The 22,317-nt window shown below is 43.4% G+C and overlaps 1 protein-coding gene across 1 annotated transcript in view; it reads left to right on the forward strand.

The window, feature by feature from the left end:
- The first annotated feature begins 257 nt into the window (after positions 1-257).
- The window catches only part of LOC136625648 (leukocyte surface antigen CD53-like), a 42,305-nt gene continuing 20,245 nt past the window's right edge, over positions 258-22,317 (forward strand). The window contains exons 1-3 of the mRNA XM_066600022.1: positions 258-384; positions 16,676-16,753; positions 21,911-22,099. Of these exons, the coding sequence (XP_066456119.1) occupies positions 16,694-16,753; positions 21,911-22,099 (249 nt within the window). The 5' untranslated portion in view covers positions 258-384; positions 16,676-16,693. The remainder of the gene's footprint in view (positions 385-16,675; positions 16,754-21,910; positions 22,100-22,317) is intronic.

Below are 22,317 nucleotides of genomic sequence, written 5' to 3' on the forward strand. Positions count from 1 at the left end.
ATGACAAAAATATAACATTTTAACAGGGGGAGGGGGGGGGGTGTAGGCTTTTTATATCTACTGTATATTTTAAGGCTGAGAAAAACCCTTTAAACAAGTAGCCCTTTTCTACTGACGGGACTTGTACTTCTAGGTGGTTTCTGAATGCTTAGGTCTGACTCTTCAGAGCACAACAATGAAAACTGCATACATTTTTGTTTTTCGGTTTGGACTGGGATGCACAATATGTCACAATCGCAATCATACTGTCACTTATCTACTTCCTCTTAACACAGGAAAACCTTTAAGCTATTTTTTACAGTTATGAAACAGACAAGATCTTGTACCAGGAAAGAAAGCAGCAGCTTATAGGACTTACCTAAATTCTCTTCTGAAGACTGACCGGTAAGACGACTTAATCAAAATCTAATGCAAAGACTGGATTTATCGGGTTCGGGTCGGGGAGTTGATGGGTCAGTTTCTAAAATGGCAAATTTCATTAAAATATGTTGCAACAAATATACAGTTCTAGAAAATAGACAAGTAATACTTGTATAACAGGAATTCATTATTGTAGTTCATTATTATTTATGAAGACTGTTGGAAATGATGTAGAACTTAGCTCCTCAACCCTTAGTATGTGCAATACGGGGAGTACGTGCCTCACAGGGGAACTTGCTCTGTGCTTTTAATAGGCAGTGGTGATCAGACATTACGTTGAAGTAATTGGTTTGTGTAGGGGGCACTTGGCCTTGGAATATTAAGAAACAATATAGAAGACATCTGGAAAAAGATATTGAAGCATTGAGTTGTAATGTGATTAACAGATTGGGCAATGGTATGAAGAGAACAGTTTCTGTTGAAGGTTGCCTATGCCCTGTATGTGGGATGGTGAAAGTCAACTCAAACCTAATCTTATGAAATCAGTCTGACCTTAAAATACTAACGGTGATAAAAATAAAGCGCCACCTTTGGAAATTGATTTTCATTTCTTTGTAACAAGTAGCGTCAAATATAATACTGCAAAACACAATCATCACCATCAACGAGCTACACATTTTGCACTGAGTTCAGCAACTCCTTGTAACTTTTTGACCGTGTGCAATCTTTGTTTCCGATCAGCCATTTTAACCCCCTAGTGACAAACCTATTTTTTGATTTAAGGACAAAACGATTGTCATTGTCGCATTGCAAGAGCCATAACTTGGTGACTTATGGTAGCTCTATGAGGGCGTGTTTTGGGGGGCAAGTTGTATATTTTAACTGCACCATTTTGGGGTACATATATTGTATAACTATGATTACATTTATTTTTTTTTAGGGGGGGGGGAGGGGTGGTAAAACCCCTTAGAAATTTCGCCATTGTTTTGGGGTTTTGTGTTTACAACCTTCACTAGTCGGTAAAAAAACATGATAACTTTCTTATCTGGGCCGGTATGATTACTGCAGTACCAAGTTTGTACAGGTTGTTTCATTTTTTACTACCTTTGCACAATAAAAACACATTTTTAAAGAAAATTAATTGTATCTGCATTGCCACATTTTAAGATTGATAGCATTTATCTTTTTCCAGCTTTGTTAGGACAAGAAGAGTTGTACTTTTTACTGCTACTATTTTAAAGTACATGTGACTTTTGAAGTACTTTTTATTACATTTTTTTGGGAGCGAACAAAAGAAAAACAGCAATTCTAGTATTAGTTTTTTCAATTATTTTTAAGGCGTTCACCATGTGAAATAAAAAATAAAATAGTTTCATTCTCTGGGTTGTTACAAACATGGGAATACCTATTGTGTGTTGCTTTTTAAAATTTTGGGGTGGGCATTTTAGCAATATAAAAAGGTTTTTTGTGGAAAAAAATGTGCATTTTTTTAAACCGGATTTTTTTTCTTTGAATTAAACCTTATTGAACTTTTTTTTACCCAACTTTTTAGGGGACGTCTCCACTTTTCAAAAGCCATAACTTTTTTTATTTTTCCGTTGACACGATAGCAGGGAGAGAAAACGTATCAATTCTGGCATTGCATTTTTTTTTACCGCGTTAATCATGCAGCATAAATGACAATATATTTTTTCTACAGGTCAGTACGATTACACCGATACCAAAATTCTTTTTTCTTTAAAGGTTTTTCCACTATAACTTTTTTATTTTTACATGGACAGAGATCTGTGAGGAGTTGTGTTTTGCATGGCGAACTGTAGTTTTTATTGGTACCATTTTGGGGTACATATGGCTTTTTAAAATCACTTTTATTGCGTTTTTTGGCTGGTAAAACAAACAAAGTAAGCATTTGCCTCAGCTTTTAGGGGTTTTTTTCTTACCCTTTTTGTCATGCAGGATAAAATATGTGTTCAATTTGTTGTATGAGTCATTACGGATATGACGATACCAAATAGCACACTTTCTTTTTACACTAACATTAACATCCCTCTAAGGGACCAGAGCAATAACTGCTGCCACATTTCCCCGAAAATAAGACCCTGTCTTTTATTAATTTGTGCCCCAAAAGAGGCGCTAGGTATTATTTTTGGTGGATGTCTTATTATAATTACCTATATGGTCTAGGGCCCTCCCGCTGCTCTCCGGATTGGCCAATTCATAAATCACATCTCCACAATGCGACGACTGTGATTGGTTCTTCGCCCGCTGCTCAGCCAATCAATGCAGCACTCAATGAACCAATCACAGCCATCACATTGGTTTCTCGAGCGCTGCATTGACTGGCTGAGCAGCGCTCACGTACCAATCAGAGCCAATCACTTCCTGGAGGTGGGATTTATGAATCCCATAACTAGAAAGTGATCTTCTGTGGGCGCCCGAGGACCGCAAGAAGCGCGTAGGAGCTTCGGAGAGCAGCGGAAGGGACCTGGACTAAGCCTGCTAGGTAATGTATTTTTTTTTTTATGTAATGGAGCTAGGGCTTATTTTTGGGGTAAGGCTTCCCGAAAACCCCCCCAAATCAAGGCAGGGCTTATTTTCAGGGTAGGTCTTATTTTTTTGGGGGAAGGGTAAGATTGCTATGATCATAGGCAATGGCAAAGCAGGACGCCTGTAGCTGGCACCCTGCTGCCATGGCCACTTGTCATCCCTTCGCAATTACATCGCTGGGGTCTGATTAGATCACAGAGGGAGCATTCTCCCTCTGTGAGCCCTTTACAAGCTGCGATCTTCATAGATCGTGGCATGTAAGGGGTTAACAGTGGGGGGCGCTGTCCTTATGCACCCCCACTGTAATAGCGGGAGGCCGGCTATCACTCACACTCGGCTCCCACTGCTGGATGGCATGGGATCTCTTCTGATCCTGTGCTATCCACATGATGCAAGGTTACGCCATGTTGCTGCTATGATGAAACCTTACGTCATACGGCGGTAAGGGGTTAAAGCAGCCTGTTAGACTCTGCTGGAGGCGGGTGCTAATAGGCTGAGTTACATGGCAGACATGGAGGCCTTTGTCAGGCTTCCGCTGCCATGGGAACCAATTGGTGACTTGCAATTATACTGCAGGGTGCTGATGTGTGACAGGAGAAGCCCCCTCCCTCAGTCATCTGCTTACGTACTGAAATTGCTATAGATTGTGGCATGTTAAGAGTTAAATTGCCAGTATCTGAGGTTTCTCCTCATCTGCCAGTTACAGTAGGAGCCTGGCTGTCAGTAGCCAGTCAATCCATTGCCTTAAAATGATGACTGTACAGGTTACAAACCCATTAGTGTGGTCAGTAAAAATGCACATTGGCCGCCACTGAGGGGTTAACTCTGATGTTGCAGATTTTATATTTCTCACTAAAAAATTGACAATGAAAACTTTAAACTGATAATTAGGCCGCTCTCACAGGGGTGGATTGTTGTAAAGCATGCAATCTTTCCGCGTGACACAAAATGCAAATAGCCCATTGATTTGTATTGCATCACTGGCACCAGCGGTTTTTTTAAGTGTGTATTACTCATGAGAAAAAAAAAATCAAGAAATCTTGCTTACAAGCACATACATGCCAAGATAGTGCATGGGGATTGGCGGCATGCAGCAAGTACAATCGTGTGAACCTGACCTTCTGCCTCGACCACTTTTCTCACAGTACCAGAATTCGTTTGCTTCTTTGTATAAAATTGACGGAGGTATATATGGAACTATTAGATAAAAGTAGGATCTTCTTCACATGATTGTATTACGGAGCTCCAGGGTATGGATTTGTAATTGGGAACTCTATATGAGTTGACTTTTATATAGAGGTGATTTTTTTTCTCATACATTCTGTAGGACCTTATTACAGACAGGGGATGTCACTAAAGCCGGGGCTTCCCTGTGCTGCACCCCCAGCTCGGAAACTAGGACTGATGGTGCGGGCACGGAGACCTCGAGAGCTGCCGGACCTGACAGTTGCACTTGCACTTTACTTCTTTATAGGCATTTATGCTTTACAGTAACCTTTTTTGCTCTATACCATAGACACTAGTGATGAGTGAGTACGCTCGGTAAGGTGAGTTACTCAAGTGAGCCTCGCTCATCTCGAGTAACTGCCTTCTCCTCCGAGCCTTCTCGGGAGGGCAGCGGGGGAGAGCGGAGGGGAGCTGAGGGGAGAGTAAGAAAGATCTCTCTCTCCCCCCCCCCCTCCCCCTCTGACACCTCCCCCCCCTCCCCGAGCACGCTCGGAGGAGAATGTAGTTACTCGAGATGAGCAAGGCTTGCTCAAGTAACTCACCTTACCGAGCATGCTCGCTCATCTCTAATAGACACCCTTTGCATCATTTATTGGATATATATTGATTCTTTATTGTCAATTGTGAGTTAGTCTTTATTTTTGGTTTACATTATAGATATTTTGTATGCATTTTATGGAATGCATGTTGATTGATAATTGGGAGTTTAGCCCTTATGTTTGTTGATTGCTTGATATACCATTGTTGGTTGCACAGGTTCACTTGCTCCTTATTGTGAGGGCAGTATTAGCTTTTTGTTTTTATTTTTGTTTTTCTGTGTATTTGTTGATAAAATATGAATTTGGTTTTTTTTTTCCTTTTGGGTGTGTGCTTCTCATATATTGTGTTGTTTTTTCTTATTTTTTGTCATGGACTCTTCAATAGTCACAATTCCCAAGTACTGGGCTGTTTGTTATTGTCACATTAGCATCACCATGTTTGAGTGATATGATCTTCTTCCTATTTTTCTCTATAACTTATTGACTTGAAGCAAGTAAGTAAAAGACCACTTTGGTAAAATTTTGTCTCATTCATTATAAACTTAATCTCTCCATATATATATATATATATATAAAGGCCCATGTACACACAAAGATAATCTTCAAAAAATCTAAAGGATTGAAAGATTTTGGAATTTATTTGCATAAAGTGTTAGTGGCTTTAATGGCTATTAACACTTAATCATCTTCATTTGCATGTAAAACGGCCTCCAAGAGCTGTTTGCAGAGCCCAGTGTGTGATTAATCACACTCCCAGCTGTGAACAGAGCTGTATTGTTCTGCTCGCATTTGCCAGCAAATTACAATGTTAACTGCTGGCTCCCGTGGAGATAACAGCATGCGGTTTATTGAGAGACACTTTATCTCTAAGTGTGTGAGTGATGGATTTTAGGTTCACCTTAAAATCATCGTTCAAACTAAAGCGCACAAGGTGCGCATTTACATGTAACAATTATCACTCATTTTCAGTCGTTTGAACGAAATTTGAGCGATAATCATTACGTGTAAATGGGCCTTAAGTTGGCTAGTATTACCTTGACCAGTTATTACTTTCTAGTTGAAACTTCCTGACCATCTAGGATTAACTTGGCTTTGTGCTCTCTCAAGAAATCACATGGGGGAAGGGTAAGCAGAAGCTCTTATCACAGATACTATGATTAACCCCTTCGGGACCAAGCTGTTTTGTACCTTAAGGACCAGACACTTTTTAGGGATTTTACCCATGTGGTGGTTTTACTGTTCTATTTTTTTTTCTTTAGCTACCAAAATAATTTTTGCTGCGTTTTTTCCCTGTGACATATAGGACTATTATTTATATCTTTTTCACTGACTTTTTTCCCCGTTTTTTTAGTTTTATTGGGGGTAAAAAGCTAAAAAATTTGGTTTTTAAACATTTATAATTTTTTTAAAATTATTTTTATATTTACACTAAAATAAAGTATGGGAATGGGTTCCTTTATCTGTTTTGGACGTTTTGATATATAGTATGTATGGTTTTGGCTTATAGGGCGCATACGGCGACAGTTTTTGTTGGCGTCTGCTTTGTGTTATTCTCTTTCTTTTCTATGTATTGTTGTTTTATTCTGTTTTGTTTTACTTATGTATGTAATTTTTTTTTTACTATCTATGTCCCCCATGATGTCATATAAGACCTCTGGGGGACATTCACATTTTTTCCCCTTTATTTGACACTTTCCCACTGTAGCTAGGGCGTCCATAGGAGCCCTAGTTACAGGGGAAAGCAACCCCTCTAGTGACATTAGTCACTTGCAGAGCTGCCAGGGTCTAGTCTGACCCTCCAGCTCTGCAGTAGCAGGGAATCCCGAAGGTCACATGACCCCCCCGAGGCTCCCGTAGTGAAAGAACATCCTACTTTCACTTTCCCCATACAGTGCTCATTGAGCACTGTATATCGGGGAAGCAGAAGGCAGGAAGGGTTAAAAACCCCTCCTGCCTTCTGCTCCGACTTATCAGCTGTCACTAACAGCTGATAACCCGTTCCTCCCTCTGACTGATTGCAGAGCAGGAGACTTAGAGCACGCCGTAATTTTACTATCGGCGGTGCTCTGAGCCCAGGACCAGCCACCGTAAATTTACGGTGGCTGGTCCTAAACGGGTTAAAGGCTCCTGTCACACATTTGTAATAGAGAAAATGATCGTTCATCCTCTATGACTGTATACTTATGGTCTTTAACATTTTTGGATAAATAAAGAAGGTAATAATAATTACAGTGTTGTTCCAGCAGGCAGAGATGGTACTGGCTCTAAATGATCCTGTAATGTTGTACTGAAGCATCATGGGATTACTAGAACAATATAGATGAAGAGAAAGCAGAGGGAAATCTAGAAATCAAAATGTTACCAGATCTGTGAAAGTGAGTGCAATATACATAGATGTTCAGAGTGTGACAGACAACCAAGAGAGGGGTGCAGGGATGGAAAAATGTGTTTTTGCTGGAGCGACTCTATAATTCTTCCAAATGTATCAATGCGTCTGAACTTTGCAGTTATTACAATTAGCAAATTCTTAGCAGCGATGACATCAAATAACAGAGGACATTTGGTTGTAATTACTGCACTGAAAGTGGTGCAACATGTTAAGCCAAAAGCAGAACCTCCAAGATTACAACTTCAGGAGATTAAAAGTTCAGCTCCTTCCCATACAAAGTATATCTTCCAGCTTGTTGTACAGAATGAAAAGGGGAAGATATCATAAGAAAATCGTGTGTCATATTTACATCAGACGATCTTCACGAACCCTGCTCATTGTATGAGTATTTCCTATTTTTGTCTGTGAAAAAGGTACAGGTACTATTGCATCTTGTCTCCACCAGGATTATGGGTGGAGATGGCCTGAGATAAAGGGAATGCCTAAAGGTTCTCATTGGCAGCCAAATACATAACCTCACTGTCTTCACAGAGGGAGGGAGCTCCCTCTGTTGTGTAGTCGCCAGGTTGTCATGGCAACAGGACACTAGCTACAGGCATCCTGCTTGCCATTCAGAAGTTCCGGTGGCTATCTCAGCAGGAGTGAACAGTGGGAGGTCATGGCAACAGGACACCAGCTACAGGTGTCCTGCTTGCCATTCAGAAGCTCCAGTGGCTATCTCAGCAGGGGTGAACAGCGGGACATCATAGCAACAGGACACCAGCTACAGGTGTCCTGCTTGCCATTCAGGAGCTCCGGTGGCTATCTCAGCAGGGGTGAACAAGACAACCTGCCGGTTCCCGCTATTAACCCCCGCTGAGATAGCCGCTGGAGCTCCTGATTGGCAAGCAGGACGCCCATAGCTGGCGTCCTGTTGCCACGACAACCCGGCGACTACACAACAGAGGGAGTTCCCTTCCTCTGTGAAGCCTTTCCAGGTCTCCACCAAGCTGCTGTTCTCGGAAGCTCACTGAAGGCGTGTATATGGCAGCCAATCAGAAGCTTCCACCGAGCTATGGGCAGATCGGTGAGGGTGTGTATTTGGATGAAAATGAGAACCTTTGGGCGTTCCCTTTACCTCAGGCCGTCTCCACCCATAATCGTAGTGAAGACAAGATACAATAGTACCAAAGGTACAATGGGGCCATGTTTTATCCATGGACAGCAAACAGCCCCCAAAACAGCCATGTTAATAGTTCCTTAGCTTAGCCCTGTTGCCAGAAGGTTCACAAGATTTTGAAAAAACAACAATGCCCAGCATGCCCTCAAGTTCTACAACTGTCAGGGTGTAGTGGCCCGAAATACATATATCTTGCTCCTCCATAAATGTCTATAGTTGTCCCATATGTCATGTCTTAATTGTGGATGTACTGTGCAAATTCTCTTGTCAGTAGTTATGTGTATTGCACAGCTGCAGCACGGAAGAGCTTAATGTTTATGAATGTCTGGGTTATGTCTGGAAAATGTAACAGTTTTGTGTTGGAAGTTTGTGATCACATGTCAATGCTTGATCTATATGTTTGCGGAGTGAGAGCAATAGAGATAGCAATAGCAATAGCTATAGCAATAGTAATAGGTATAGTTATAGTAATGGGTAGTAGTAGTGGTGATGGAGTAGAGAGTCTTCCAAAGAGTTTGGAGTGACAGTGCGAGCTACATGGAAGTACCTTCGACCTTTATGTGGTGAAGTATGGAAGCTGAAGAGAGGTGCCCTGGAAGTCTATGCGCAGGACCCCTAGCCTGAAGAGAGTGGAGAGAAGGAGAGAGAGTCCGCCGTGAAGTGTTCAGAGTCTACAGCAGCAAGTGAGTGTCCAGTGGAGTGTTCTCGTCCCCCTACGGAGTGTGTGTGTCCAGGAGCTGCCTCAACTTGGACCGGTAGGCCTGGTGTCATCCTGTGTTTCCACCTTGATTATTTTCCTGCACTAGTGTGTGTATATTTGCTACGGACTGTAATTACGTGTTCCAGTGTCCTCTACAAGTAAAGTTTCGGTTGCTGACCGTTCCCGGCAACTGAGTTTTTTCAAGTTAACCTGTGTGTGTGGACTTTATTCTTTAACATTGGATGCACTGCGGAGTAAGAAACAGTGGCGTCACCCGTGACAAAGTCTGAAGTTCGTCTACCTAAGGTTAGTCAGGTAACTACTGCACCATCGTTGCCTGGAGAGGCCTGTCAGAGAGTGCTTAAAATTAGCAGCTTCATTACTTAAGAATCAAAGCATACAGTCATTCATAGGGTGTAGAGATTAGCAGCATAGCCCCAACCACTAAGCTACGGCTGTTGTCATGGCAGTAATAAGAAGGGTCAGATAATAATGTGACACATGAAGACCATTCTAAGAGAGGAACAGCACTCAAAAACTGGGACTGTCCCGCTTGATCTGAGATAGTTGGGAGGTATGATATCGATCATGATGTTAAAAGTATTACTTTTCAGATGAATGTACATTCTCCCTTTTACCTCATGTTGTTCCATTAAGTTAAAACATTGCTGCAAGCCACTTCACTTCCTCTCTGTAAGTGAAGCTTAAAAGGAATGTATTACCTGTATTTTATACTAATTAAGGCCCAATGTCCACGGGTGACTTAAATTGCGGAATCCGCGCGGGACACCTGTGCAGAAGATCCACAGTTCAAGCCACCCATAGGGAAGCATGGACGCCTGCACTTGAATTTACACATGTGGATTTGTTTTCTACATTCTGCACACGGAAAACAAATCGCAGCATGCTCTATTTTGGTGCGGATTCCGTGCGGACAGCTTCCACTGAAGTCAATGGAAGCTGTCCGATCCGCGGCAAAGCAGGAGTTTGAAAAAAGAAATCTACGGCTGGCATTTCTGCACACATCCGCAGTACAGAAAAAAAGAAGACAGGTAAGCAGGGTCATTGGTCATGGGCAGGGTCGGGTTCCGCTGCGGGCTCCCACATGCAGAACCCGTCACGTCCGTGGACATGAGGCTGCCTGTCCACGGCCGTGACGGAATATCGCTAGCGATATTTCGCCACGGCAGAGGAGGGAGGAGCACTGACAGGTCTCCGTGATGAGCCTATCGCTATGATTCTCCACTCGTGGACGTCGGGCTGCGCTTTCCATAGTTAGCCTATGGAAAGTGTGTCATGCAAGGTCCACAGGCGATTCATCGCCGCAGATCTCGCAATGACAACTCGCCCTGGACAGTCAGCCTTAACCAGATACTGGTGCATATCAGTTTTCCTGATTTGTTTTTATTTTCAGATAGTTTTTTAAAATTCTTTTTTGTATACATGGTTATGAGGGCAGCCATCTTGCCAGAGTTGCTGTTAACAACAGATCACAGATACAGTAGCCACAGACTTAAGAACCTGTAGTCTGGTGATGACTCTTTAACGTCTATGGAAGAGTGCTGAAGCCATACTCTGTGACCTGTGCAGAGGTCATTGTGCAGGGAGGAGGAGGAGGTAAGCTGTCACCATCATCTATTGTGAATTGAGGATCCTATCTTATGCTGATGATTATTCATTTAGTCCCATCCGACCTTCGGTCACTCTATGGATTAATGTTCTCAACGCATTTCGGTCTTTCACTGCTTCTTTCAGTTCGGTGATTGACATATTTGTGGTGGCCTTGATTGTATCTAGCCATCTTGTTCTTTGTCATCCTTATTCTCTCTTTCCACTGACCTTGCCAAGCATCAGTACTGTTACCAGTGAGTTAGTGGGAATCACAAGTCCAAAAAAAGAGAGCTGCAGTTTGATGATTTTGCCCTTTAGTGATATTTTCGGTTTGACACAATCTAACACTACCTTGTTCTTTGTCATGGCAGTCCAAGGTATCTGTAGCATTCTCCTCCAGCACCATGGTTCAAATGCATCAATTTTCCTTTTGTCTATTTTCCTGAGCGTCAAACTTTCACAACCATACGTAGTTAAGGGAAAGATGATTGCATTGACCAGTCTGGTTTTTGTTGCAATGCTAATATCCTTGCTTTTCCAGATCTTTTCTATTCCTTGCATGCATTCCTACTAAGTGTAATCCTTCTCTTGATCTCAGGTCCAGATTGTCTGTCGCAATCGATTTTGGATCCAAGGAAGATGAAATCTTGGACTGACTCGACTTCTTTGTTGTTCATTTTTATGTTCACTGTACCGTTGCTTACCACGGTCATGACTTTCATTTTCTTGTTGTTGAGCTACAGTCCCATGCGTTCGCTTTCCTTTTGCACTCATTGGATAATGTATTTCAGTACCCTTTCACTTTCTACAAACAGGGTCGTGTCATCTGCATATTAAGGGTTGTTGACATTTCTGCCATCGATTTTGACTCCGATTTCTAATTCATCCAAATTGCATCACCTCATGATTGTTTTTGTGTACAGATTGAAAAGGACTGGTGATAGAATGCAGCCTTGCCCTACGCCTTTTTCGATTCCAAACTAATCCATGCTACCATAAACTGTCCTGACTTGCTTCTTGGTTGTTGTAAAGCGACCTTATAAGCTGTGCAATATGTTCTGGGATGCCCATTTGCTTCAGACAATTCCAAACCCTTTCATGTTCAACACAATCCAATGCCTTGCTGTAGTCGATGAAACACATGTACACGTCCTTCTGATACTCCCGGGTCTTCTCCATGACCCAGCGCAGGTTCACGATTTGGTCTCTGGTGCCACATCTTTTGCAGAAGACAGCTTGAACGTCAGGCTGTTCCTGTTCAACAATTTTTAAAAGAATTTTGCTCGCATGAGGTATGAGGGCGATGGTGCGATAATTGGAACATTCTTGAGCATCACCTTTTTTTGGAAGTCTGATGAAGACAGATTTTGTTCAGTCTTTGGGCCACGATTTGGAGCTGCAGATCTTTTGACATAGGTCGGTTAGGATGTTATCTGACACTGGTTTTAGCAGTTCAGCTGGTATGTGATCAGCGCCTGCAGCTTTCCTGTTTGGTAGTTTTTTCAGGGCCCTTGTGACTTCTTCCTCCAGAATGCCCGCTTCTTGTTCTACTTTATGTACATGATCCAACGGGTTGTCTTTTTGATTGCCTGCATAGAGCTCTTGCTACCTACGCTTGATCAGATCTTCTTCTTGTAATAATTTGCCATCCCAGTCTTTGATAGTTGCTGCCTTGCATGCTATGGACAGTGCCTGTGTCTGCTTCACCTGGGCAAAGAGAGCTCGGGTGTGGCCTTGCTGGTTTGCTTCTTCCAGTTTCGCGCATTGGTCGTTCCAGTAGCACTCCTTGTCTCGTCTGACTTTTCTTTGAAATTCCGCATTTAGCTGTCTGAATTCAACAATGGTGCCCACTGCTTTAGCTGCTTGGCACTTGGTGGCAATTCTGATGGATTCATCCAATGGACGTTGTGATCGTTTTGCTGATTTTTTGAAAGAGTGATTTGTTCAGCTGTATTCAGTGTGATAGATTTGATTTCCTCCCATAATTCGTCAGGGTCTTTTCCGGTGGTGCCGAGCACTTCAAAATCAATTTTTCACCTTGACTATGTATCGTGAAGGGATGTTGTCTATATAGGTATCACCTTTCATTGTAATCCTGCTTATTATGCAGGTCTTCCTAGCCACCTGCATGGGTATGTTCACGCATAGAAGAATGTCTAGAAAGTTATGCAGCTGAAAATCTGTTCCATACATATGAATGTGCTGCAACATTTCTGTTAATTGACTGTCCAGCAACAGCACATCCACAGTCAGTCTTTGCGCTGACTACTCTGTTCTTCCCCTTTTACAAGTCACTGGTCAGACCACATGCAGAATATTGTGGACGGTTTCGGGCACCAGTACTCAGGAAGTAGATGTCAGGGCGTGACTGGATACAAAGGCGGGCAACTAAAGTAATAAAAGGAGTTTATCAAAATTGGGGTTATTTAGTTTAAAAAAAAAAAAAAAGACGTCTGAGGGGCGACCTAATAAAAATGCATAAATATATCAGGGGACAATACAGAGATCTCTCCAATCATCTATTTATACCCAGGACTGTGACTGTAACAAGGGGGCACCCTCTACATTTAAAAGAGAGAAGGTTTCTACACCAACATAGAAGGGGGTTCTTTACTGTAAGAGCAGTGAGACTGTCGAACATTTCTGCCTTAGGATGTGGTGATGGTAAACTCGATAAAAGAGTACAAGAGGGACTTGGACGCCTTTCTTGAGCGATACAATATTACATGTTATAGTCACTGATTACATTAGAAGGGGCAGTGATCCGGGGATTATTCTGATTGCCAGATTGGAGTCGGGAAGGAATCTTTTTTAGTCAAATGAGGAGAATTGGCTTCTATCTCATTGGAGTTTATTTGCCTTTCTCTGGATCAACATTGGGAGGATAACAGGCTGAACTGTATGGACATGGTTTTTTTTCAGCCTAAACTAATATGTTACTATGTATGAGGCACCATTTCACACTTTGCCTAAGGTAGCATAAAGGCTTGGGGCACCCCTGAATCAAACAAACTCAGGCTAAAATCTAGGTGTGAACATAGAAGGGAATACAGCAGGGGAATAAGGTCAGGTACATAATAAACAGAACAGGCAGGAAAACTAAATAGACATACAGTTTCATAATAGGAGTCAGGTAATCAGACTAACAGAAGACCAGGATGTGGAACACAAACCCCAGAAAGACTTGAAAGTATAGGTAAAGTTTGAGAGCGGAACAGGTTTATATAGCAAGCCCTGTTCTTCCATTGGTCACACCAGCCCGGCCCCCGCTTAGGCTGTTGACCATGCCTTCTCATTGGCTGATCAGCCAGACTTTTGGTTTGGCAGGAAGGTCAGATTTTCTTATTGACCAATTGGCCATGTTTTCAGAATGCTATTTGCTTGCTATCAACACGTTGGTGTGCTACATGTGCTTGCTACAGCCCCTATTACGATGCAGGAGACAGTCACAGAAATTGTTGCAACAAATCTGCCAAGAATGGTCTAAATTGTGATTCTGATTATGTGTTTCACTTTATTGCGTTACTGCATATTGTATAAAATGTACATTGGTACTACCAAAAGTGGAAAGGCAAAACATCAGTGAAGAGAGAAATAGCGATGCAAATGTTTGTGTACTTCCTATCACAACGTGTGTAGTGGTTTGGGGCGTGCCTCCATTTCTGTTGTAAATATTCAAACTTTTGTTAAAGCTTTCATAAAACAAATAAACAAGTACGTAAGGTCACCGTGTCATAAAATAAAGTAGGTCAGGACATAACAGTATAGTACAGGGTTCACTATAAAAGAAGAACAAACAAGGAATGAGATATTAAACAGTGATGGGAAGGAAGTAATAAAAAGCCTTTATTTCATACCCTTCGATCCAGAGTACAATCACACAGGGGAAGCGGTAGTAGCATACTGATTTTTCACACAGTTTGAAATGACAACCCTATAATTGTGTTCCTACAACTGTGGATTTCTTTTTATATCTTAAATATATGGCTTTTATATGAATCCCTTATTTCAGTCATCCTGGAGGATCAAAAAGTGGTGCCCATTGTTTTCAATGAGCAATCTTGCATCACACTGGCATGCATATTGCACGCCATGCAATGTGTTTTCCTGTCCCATTGAAAACAATGGATGACGCATTCTGAGGGAACACCCAAAGATAGAATATGCTGTGATTTTTTTGTATATGACCCCCATGACTCCATTCAAAAGAATGGGGTTCATATTCATGCGGGATTTGTGCGCCTCGCAATGCACAAAACTCACTTCATTTTCATGACCATGTGAAAGCGGCCTATCGGCGGCTTGACATGAATTTATACCCAATTGCACATGCCTTAGCGCAGGGGTCCCCAACTCCAGTCCTCAGGGACCACCAACAGGTCATGTTTTCAGTGTATCCTATGGTAAGAACACCTGTGGCAATGTGTGAGGCACCGACAATAATTACCTCACCTGTGCAACACTGGGGAAATCCTGAAAACATGACCTATTGGGGGTCCCTGAGGACTGGAGTTGGGGAACACTGCCTTAGTGCACCATACTTGTGCTATGAATTATGACCTTTTGTGTGCTTGTATGCACATTTTGCTGTCCTTTTTCCACGCACCAGGCCTGTTTTTTTGTTGGCGGGACACAACCACACCCCGATTTAATTGAACATTTAGCTTAATGGGTTCTGGATGTGTTTTTTCTATTGGAATTGCACAACACATGGCGCATCTCCTTGCATATTGTGTAGCATTTGCGCACCCCCATAGGCTTCTGCAGGGACCTTTGGCGCACAAACGTATCCAAAAGTAGAGCATGTTTCTTATGTTATCGGACACATTATGGCATACAAGCGGCACAGATAGAGTGGTTAAGAATATTCTATCCATTTCCCCATATGTTTTTTGAGACTATCCATTGAAAGTAGTAGGTATAGTCACATACTTGAGTGCCCATATACCAGAGGACTGTCTACATGATGGTTGTGGGTGTTTTGGTTGATTAGTATATATTCTATTGACATCTTTCTTGGATAGATATTCATAGACAAATAAACATCTATATTCTCTTCCACACAATGACACCTATTGCTGCTCCATCAGTAGTTACACCCATGTGCACAACTTAAGTGCATAATTACAAAGACTAAGAAAAAAGATCATTAGTACATTTATCTTATCTTAGAGCATCTTATTTCCCTTCACTGATGTAAATGTGTCACACATGATATGTTACATATGTTTATGCCAATGCTGTAGGTTTGGTAATACACCGACTGCATGGCGCAATTTATAATATTAATGCAATTCATGTCATATAACAAGGCTGCTAACACTATTTATAATTCATGTCATATGGGGCCTGAGGACGTCGTGATGGCGAATTCGAGAAAAGAGGGGCATGGACGCCTACTTTGAGTGATACAATACTACATGTTATAATCACTAATAACTTCAGAAGGGTCGGTGATCCGGGAATTATCCCAATTGCCAGATTGGAGTTGGGAAGGAAATTTTCCCCTTAGGGCCTATTCATACGAGCATATATTGGCCGCTGTTTTAACGGCCGGTAGTTATACGTTACCATCTGATACATTGGATTCCAATGCATCAGATCAGATGGGCGTATTCCCACAGTGTAAAAGCGCCCAGCCGGCCAATATAGCATCTGCTAAACACTCTCCCTCTTCTCTCCTCCTCTCACCCTTTGCTGGCTGTTTGCAATGGAAGGGGGCGGACCTAGTTGGTAAGCTCCCGCCCCGTCCCATTGCTGGCTGCCGACAAAGGGTGGAGAGGGGGAGGGAGCTTAGTGCAGTAGCTCCACCCCACCAAACCCCCTTCTATTGCTGAAAGACTGCGAGGAGGAGGGTAGGGGGAGACAGCTTAGCTAAACTGTCTTCCACAGCCCAATGGCATTGCAGTCTTGGTGTATATGCGCCGGACCAGGGCCGTGTGAATAAGCGTAAAAACGCCCACGGCCATATGAATAAGCCCTTAATTGGGGAAAATTGGCTTCTACCTCCTTGTTTGTTTGTTTTTTCTTCCTCTGGGTCAATATTGGGGGTTAATAGGCTGACCTGGATGGACACGTCTACTTTCAGCCTCACATACTCGGTTACTATGTGTCATCTGTTCTCTCTTTTTCCTGTTTCCCAGTTATACACCGCGATCAAGATGGGTAAATGCATCAAAATAATGAAGTATATACTGTTTGCCTTCAACTTATTATTTTGGGTAAGTGTAACTGCTATATACACACACAACACCACTCTAAGGCCTCTCTCACACATGGCGATTGCAAAACGCTGTGTTTTTCAATGCTGCGTTTACAGCGTTTTCAGCACAGCTGAAAACGCTGCCCATTGATTTCAATGGGAGACATACAGCTGAAAACGCCCAAGAATAGAACATACAACGCTAATGTTCTAAACGCCTAAGGCCTCCCTCACACAGGCGTTTTTGTACAGCGTTTAGCACTGCGTTTTCAGCGCTGTGCTAAACGCTGTACAAGGCACCCATTCATTTCAATGGGGCTGCTCACACAAGGCTGAAAACGCTGCGTTTTGAAAGCATTGCAAACGTTGTAAACAAAGCGTTGAAAAATGCAGCGTTTTTGCAAACACCCTGTGTGAAAGAGGCCTGAGGCCTGCGTCATTTCAGAGCACATCTGTGCTATGTTCTTGCTGAATAGGTGCTGTGTGTTGCGGTTTTAACTGTACCTTTTGGGTTCAAATTGTTCGCAATGAGCGCACAAAAAAAAAAAAAAAGCAACAATGCTCACGGCCATTGAAATGGCCAATTAGTTTGATAAACCTAATTAGTTTGCATTTTTTTTGCACAGACAAAATATTTCAATGGGTTCTATTTTCGGCGTATTGCACATGCAAATTTTGTGCACGCAAATACGCCCATGTGACATAGGCCTAATGGCTGATCCACATGGACATATTTGCGCTCACATGCGTGTATTTGGCGTGCACAATTCCATTGTGCAAAAAAATACCCAGCAGGCTCTCAAGAAAAAAAAAAAAAAACACCTTGTGGACTCATTAAACTAACTGGGCATTTCAATGGGTTAGAGTAGTGTTGCATATTTTTTGGTTGCGCAATTGCATATAACTTGCATGCACAAAAAGTATAGTAAAGAACGCAACGCCCAATGTGCAAAAACATGGGGAAATGTGCACAGAAATACACATTCGTTCTTGTGAATCCGGCTCTACATCCCAATACATTTCTAACTAGGTGATATACCTGTGTGTGTATCTATCAATCGATATATATAGATATATATTGTGAGGGATTAGCGTCAGGATAAGGTAGCAGCCTGGGCGTCCACGGCCAGAGACAGTGACACAAGTAAATAAAGCTCTTTAGTCCAGGTTTTGCCTTGGTTTATTTCAGCAAAAATAAAGCAAACAGGCCCTGCAGAGGTCTCACCATACTCTCTCCCAGACCTGCAGGCCCAGGTTTTATCTAAGGCCTGATACCAGCCTCACCTGGTACGTGGGAGTGGCCATCCCACCCTTCACTTTGACCACTCCAGGAAAAGCCGTCCCAGACTATGCGGCTTGGAGCCACTACATTAACTACAACGTGTCAGTAACTTAGTGTTACTGACACACAAATGCTGGCTTCCTCCACCGAGCCCAGGCTGCTCGGTGACACGTATCTCCCCAAGTACTCCCTAACACCACATACGAGAGCATCGTAGGAGAAACATATCTGCCCTCCACCACTTTGCCAGTCACTGTCTCATATACCCTCACCCTCTGATCGAGCCTGTGGGGTCGGACACTTTTAGCTGACAAGGCATCGGCATTGCCCTGTAGCTTTCCTGCCCTGTGTTCTACAGAGAAACTAAAGTTTTGTAGTGTCAGGAATCACCTAGTGACTCTATCTTTTCTCTCTTTTGCCTGTGACATCCAAGTTAAGGGAGAGTGGTCTGTGATTAGCCTGAAGTGCCGACCTAAAAGGTAGTACTTTAGGGATTCAAGGGCCCATTTGATGGCTAAGCACTCCTGCTCAACTATACTGTAATTTTTTTCTGGTGGTGTGAGCTTCCTGCTCAGATATATTACGGGATGTTCCTCTCCCTCTACTTCTTGGGACAGAACTGCCCCCAGTCCCACAACGGACGAGTCTGTTTGGACAATAAATTCCCTTTGAAAATTGGGTGTGACCAACACTGGACGTCTACAGAGTGCCTGTTTTAACTCTTGGAACGCCTTTTCTGCGTCAGGGTTCCACTTGACCATAACCGACTTACTGTTCTTCGTCAAGTCTGTTAGGGGTGCTGCTATGCTAGCAAAGTTTGGCACAAACCGCCGATAGTATCCTACAATTCCTGGTTCAGTCACAATGTCGTGTTTTATGACACCAGTACGCCCTGATATATCGAACACATCCGAATTACGTTGTATAAATTCCCTTGACTCTTGCGTTTGGGATTTAGACAGGAACTCTGATACACACACCTCTGGGACCACACTACGGGGGGTGCTCACCGCAGTCAGGGTCTCTCTGTCCTTCCATGGCTTAATTAGATTTACATGGTACAACTGTTCTTGGTTAACTGCCAGGTGTGGAACCACTGTATCAGCCCCTGGGTATTGAGGTTCCCCATTCACCACTTTAATATTTTCCCTGGCTTTTACCAGGGTGGGGTCTCAGAGCTGCTCAGTTTCGAAATTAGCACGTGAGACCTCTAAGTCAGGCATAAGAACCACTTCGTCCTGTACCTCCATCTCACCTGCCAGTACTGTTAAGGGAAAATTATCCCCATTCTCTTGGGTCACCCCTACTGCCAGAACCGTACCATCAGGGTCAAACGGTTCTGGACACACATGATACACATTTACATCATCGTGAACATTACTTGTAGATGACACTTGGCTTTGCCACAAGTACCAAAATAGCGAAAAGTCTCTCCCATGAATCACGGGGTGCATTAAGGATCTTACGACGCCCACCTCATGAGTGGCAAGTCCACACAGAGTCTCAAGTCTTACAAGGACAGTAGGATACTCCTTGGTGTCCCCATGCACATACACACAACCCCTATGAGACGGCCGGTGACTGTTGTGGGATCGACCAAGCTGGAGTGCACCAGAGTTACCAAATTCCCCGAGTCCAATAGAGCTGTTACCGAAAAGTCATTCACCTTTATGCGACATAATTGTTGATCAGTCTCTGACACAGTCTCTGCAGAGCATACTGGCCTTGCGAACATTGACCTCCGCCTGGCTGAGTCACAGTCCATTGGCTCCACTGTAAGTGGACAGTTTGCGGCAATATGCTCGGGCTCATGACAGCACCAACACAGCATGGGGCGCCGGTCTCCTTGAGGTCCTACCCGGACCGGACTGTCCATTTGGGACTCCTCTTCTGTCCCAAATGATCCCCCTCAGAGCCGCCTCCCTTTGGGACGCTTTTGACACTCCTTAAATAAAAAACAGTCTTACCAGATGCTCCGGCCGACTTGCTGTTCCCTGGGTTGGAACGTCCAGGAGGCCCGGCTTGTAATAAGTCCTCAGTGGCTTTTTGAGGTCCCCCCATCAGGAACGGCGACACTACCTCAGCCCACTGAGGCACTGGTAACTTCTTGCTCTCCGCCACTCTTTCAAAGACAGCGAGACAGGCCTCGACGTCGTCTGTGGGTGTCACTTTCTGCAAGGACGCCTGTACCACGGTACGGGCGGTGGTAAGCGAACCCGACGACCTCTGCACACTTTGTGCCACTGCCAGGACTTGCTCTTGCAGCTGCTGATTGATACATTGTTGCTCCTGCAAGGCTAAATGGTTGGCTTCCACCAGGAGAGCATTAGTTTTGGCCTGAGCTCTCATGGCCTCCTCATGGAACTTTTGCTGGGTCGCCGTCATCAGCTGGAGGCTGGAGTTCGCCTGAATTAACTGCTTCAGTAGTTCCTCCATCTTGGCCGTGTCTGATTGCTGCGCTGTTGGAGCTTTCACCCTGGACATGGGGGTTACAGCACTCTCCAGTCAATCTTTCTTGGGCGGTTGCCCTTAGCAATGGTTCTCCAGTTGCTGCAGCAAAATGTCCATTAACTGGTGTATGTCTCTTTAAGACCTCTGCCCGCATCCAATCACCATATGTGAGGGATTATCGTCAGGATAAGGTAGCAGCCTGGGCGTCCACGGCCAGAGACAGATACACAAGTAAATAAAGCTCTTTAGTCCAGGCTTCACCTGGGTTTATTTCAGCAAAAATAAAGCAAACAGGCCTTAACTTCAGGCCAACAGAACTTAACACCTGCTCGTCTGAGCACTCACTATACATAGATCGGTCCTGACTACTCACTGTCAAAACACTGCTTGTTGCGCACAGCCAGTCTGGTCCTCAGACCTGCAGAGGTCTCACCAGACTTTCTCCCCAGACCTGCAGGCCCAGTTTTTTATAAGGCCTGATACCAGCCACACCTGGTACGTGGGAGTGGTCATCCCACTCTTCACTTTGACCACTCCAGGAAAAGCCGTCCCGGACTATGCGGCTTGGAGCCACTACATTAACTACAACGTGTCAGTAACTTAGTGTTACTGACACACAAATGCTGGCTTCCTCCACCGAGCCCAGGCTGCTCGGTGGCACGTATCTGCCCAAGTACTCCCTAACACCACATACGAGAGCATCGTAGGAGAAACATATCTGCCCTCCACCACTTTGCCAGTCACTTTCTCACAATATATATAGCTATAAGGTGATATACCCTGCGTTGCACGGCAATTCGGCAATTTTATGACCAACAGTCCTGGAATATACAAAGTGGGCCACAACTGTTAAAGTAAGCTGCCCAAAAGAAAGTCAGTGTTGTCCATAGCAGCTAATCACAACGCAGCTTTCATTTTACCTCAAAAGTGTAAGAAATACTAACCAATCACAGCGCAGCTTTCATTTTACCTCAACAGTATAAGAAATAGCAACCAATCACAGCGCAGCTTTTATTTTACCTCAGCTGTGTAAGCAATGAAAGCTGAGCTATTATTGGTTGCTATTGGCAACAAAAATTACAGGGGAAGTCACTGAGTTTTCGGTTTTTAATTTTGCCAATATTCGTCGCCTGGTGCTGAAGAACGCTCATGCAAAATTTCACTCAAATCGAACCAGAACTGTGGATTTGTATATGACACAAACAAACAGATTTAGCATTTCGTATAAGATAGGAATGCGGCCACCTACATTTGGCTAACGTTTGGGTGACATCAGGGATAAACTAGATCTAGTCATGGGAACCCTGTAGGGAAAGTGTCTGTATGAGTCCATAATGTGATGGGAGGAGCCACAGTCTAGGGTACAATACAGCTTATTCTCTGACCTCTGGAGTCATTCCTGTAGTCTGAACACATCTTGATACTGTTCCATTATTTCTGCAGGCAGCTGGATGTGCCACCATAGCCATCGGGATCTACTTGGTGGTTAACAATGTTTATGGGGCCCTGCTGCCCGATATCCCCTCTTTAACAATCGGCAATGTCCTGATTTTATTCGGCTGTGTTATAATGGTTTTTGGATTTATTGGATGTATGGGAGCCATTAAAGAGAACAAATGCTTACTTCTGACCGTAAGTACTGGCGCTACTCATTACACTCATGATATGGAAATGCCAACAATTTTTGCACTGTTTCTACATACACAATTGCTTTTGACTACATATTTATGTCCGTTTATGCAGCTAGCAATGCAAAAAGCATAGAAATAAATCACTATATGCAAAAAAAATATGTAAGCAAACCCAGACTCATAATCATCAGCAGTGCCTGCGGTCTTGTGCTAGGAGCC

This window comes from Eleutherodactylus coqui, chromosome 4 (genome assembly GCF_035609145.1).
Source record: "Eleutherodactylus coqui strain aEleCoq1 chromosome 4, aEleCoq1.hap1, whole genome shotgun sequence".
Lineage (NCBI taxonomy): Eukaryota > Metazoa > Chordata > Amphibia > Anura > Eleutherodactylidae > Eleutherodactylus > Eleutherodactylus coqui.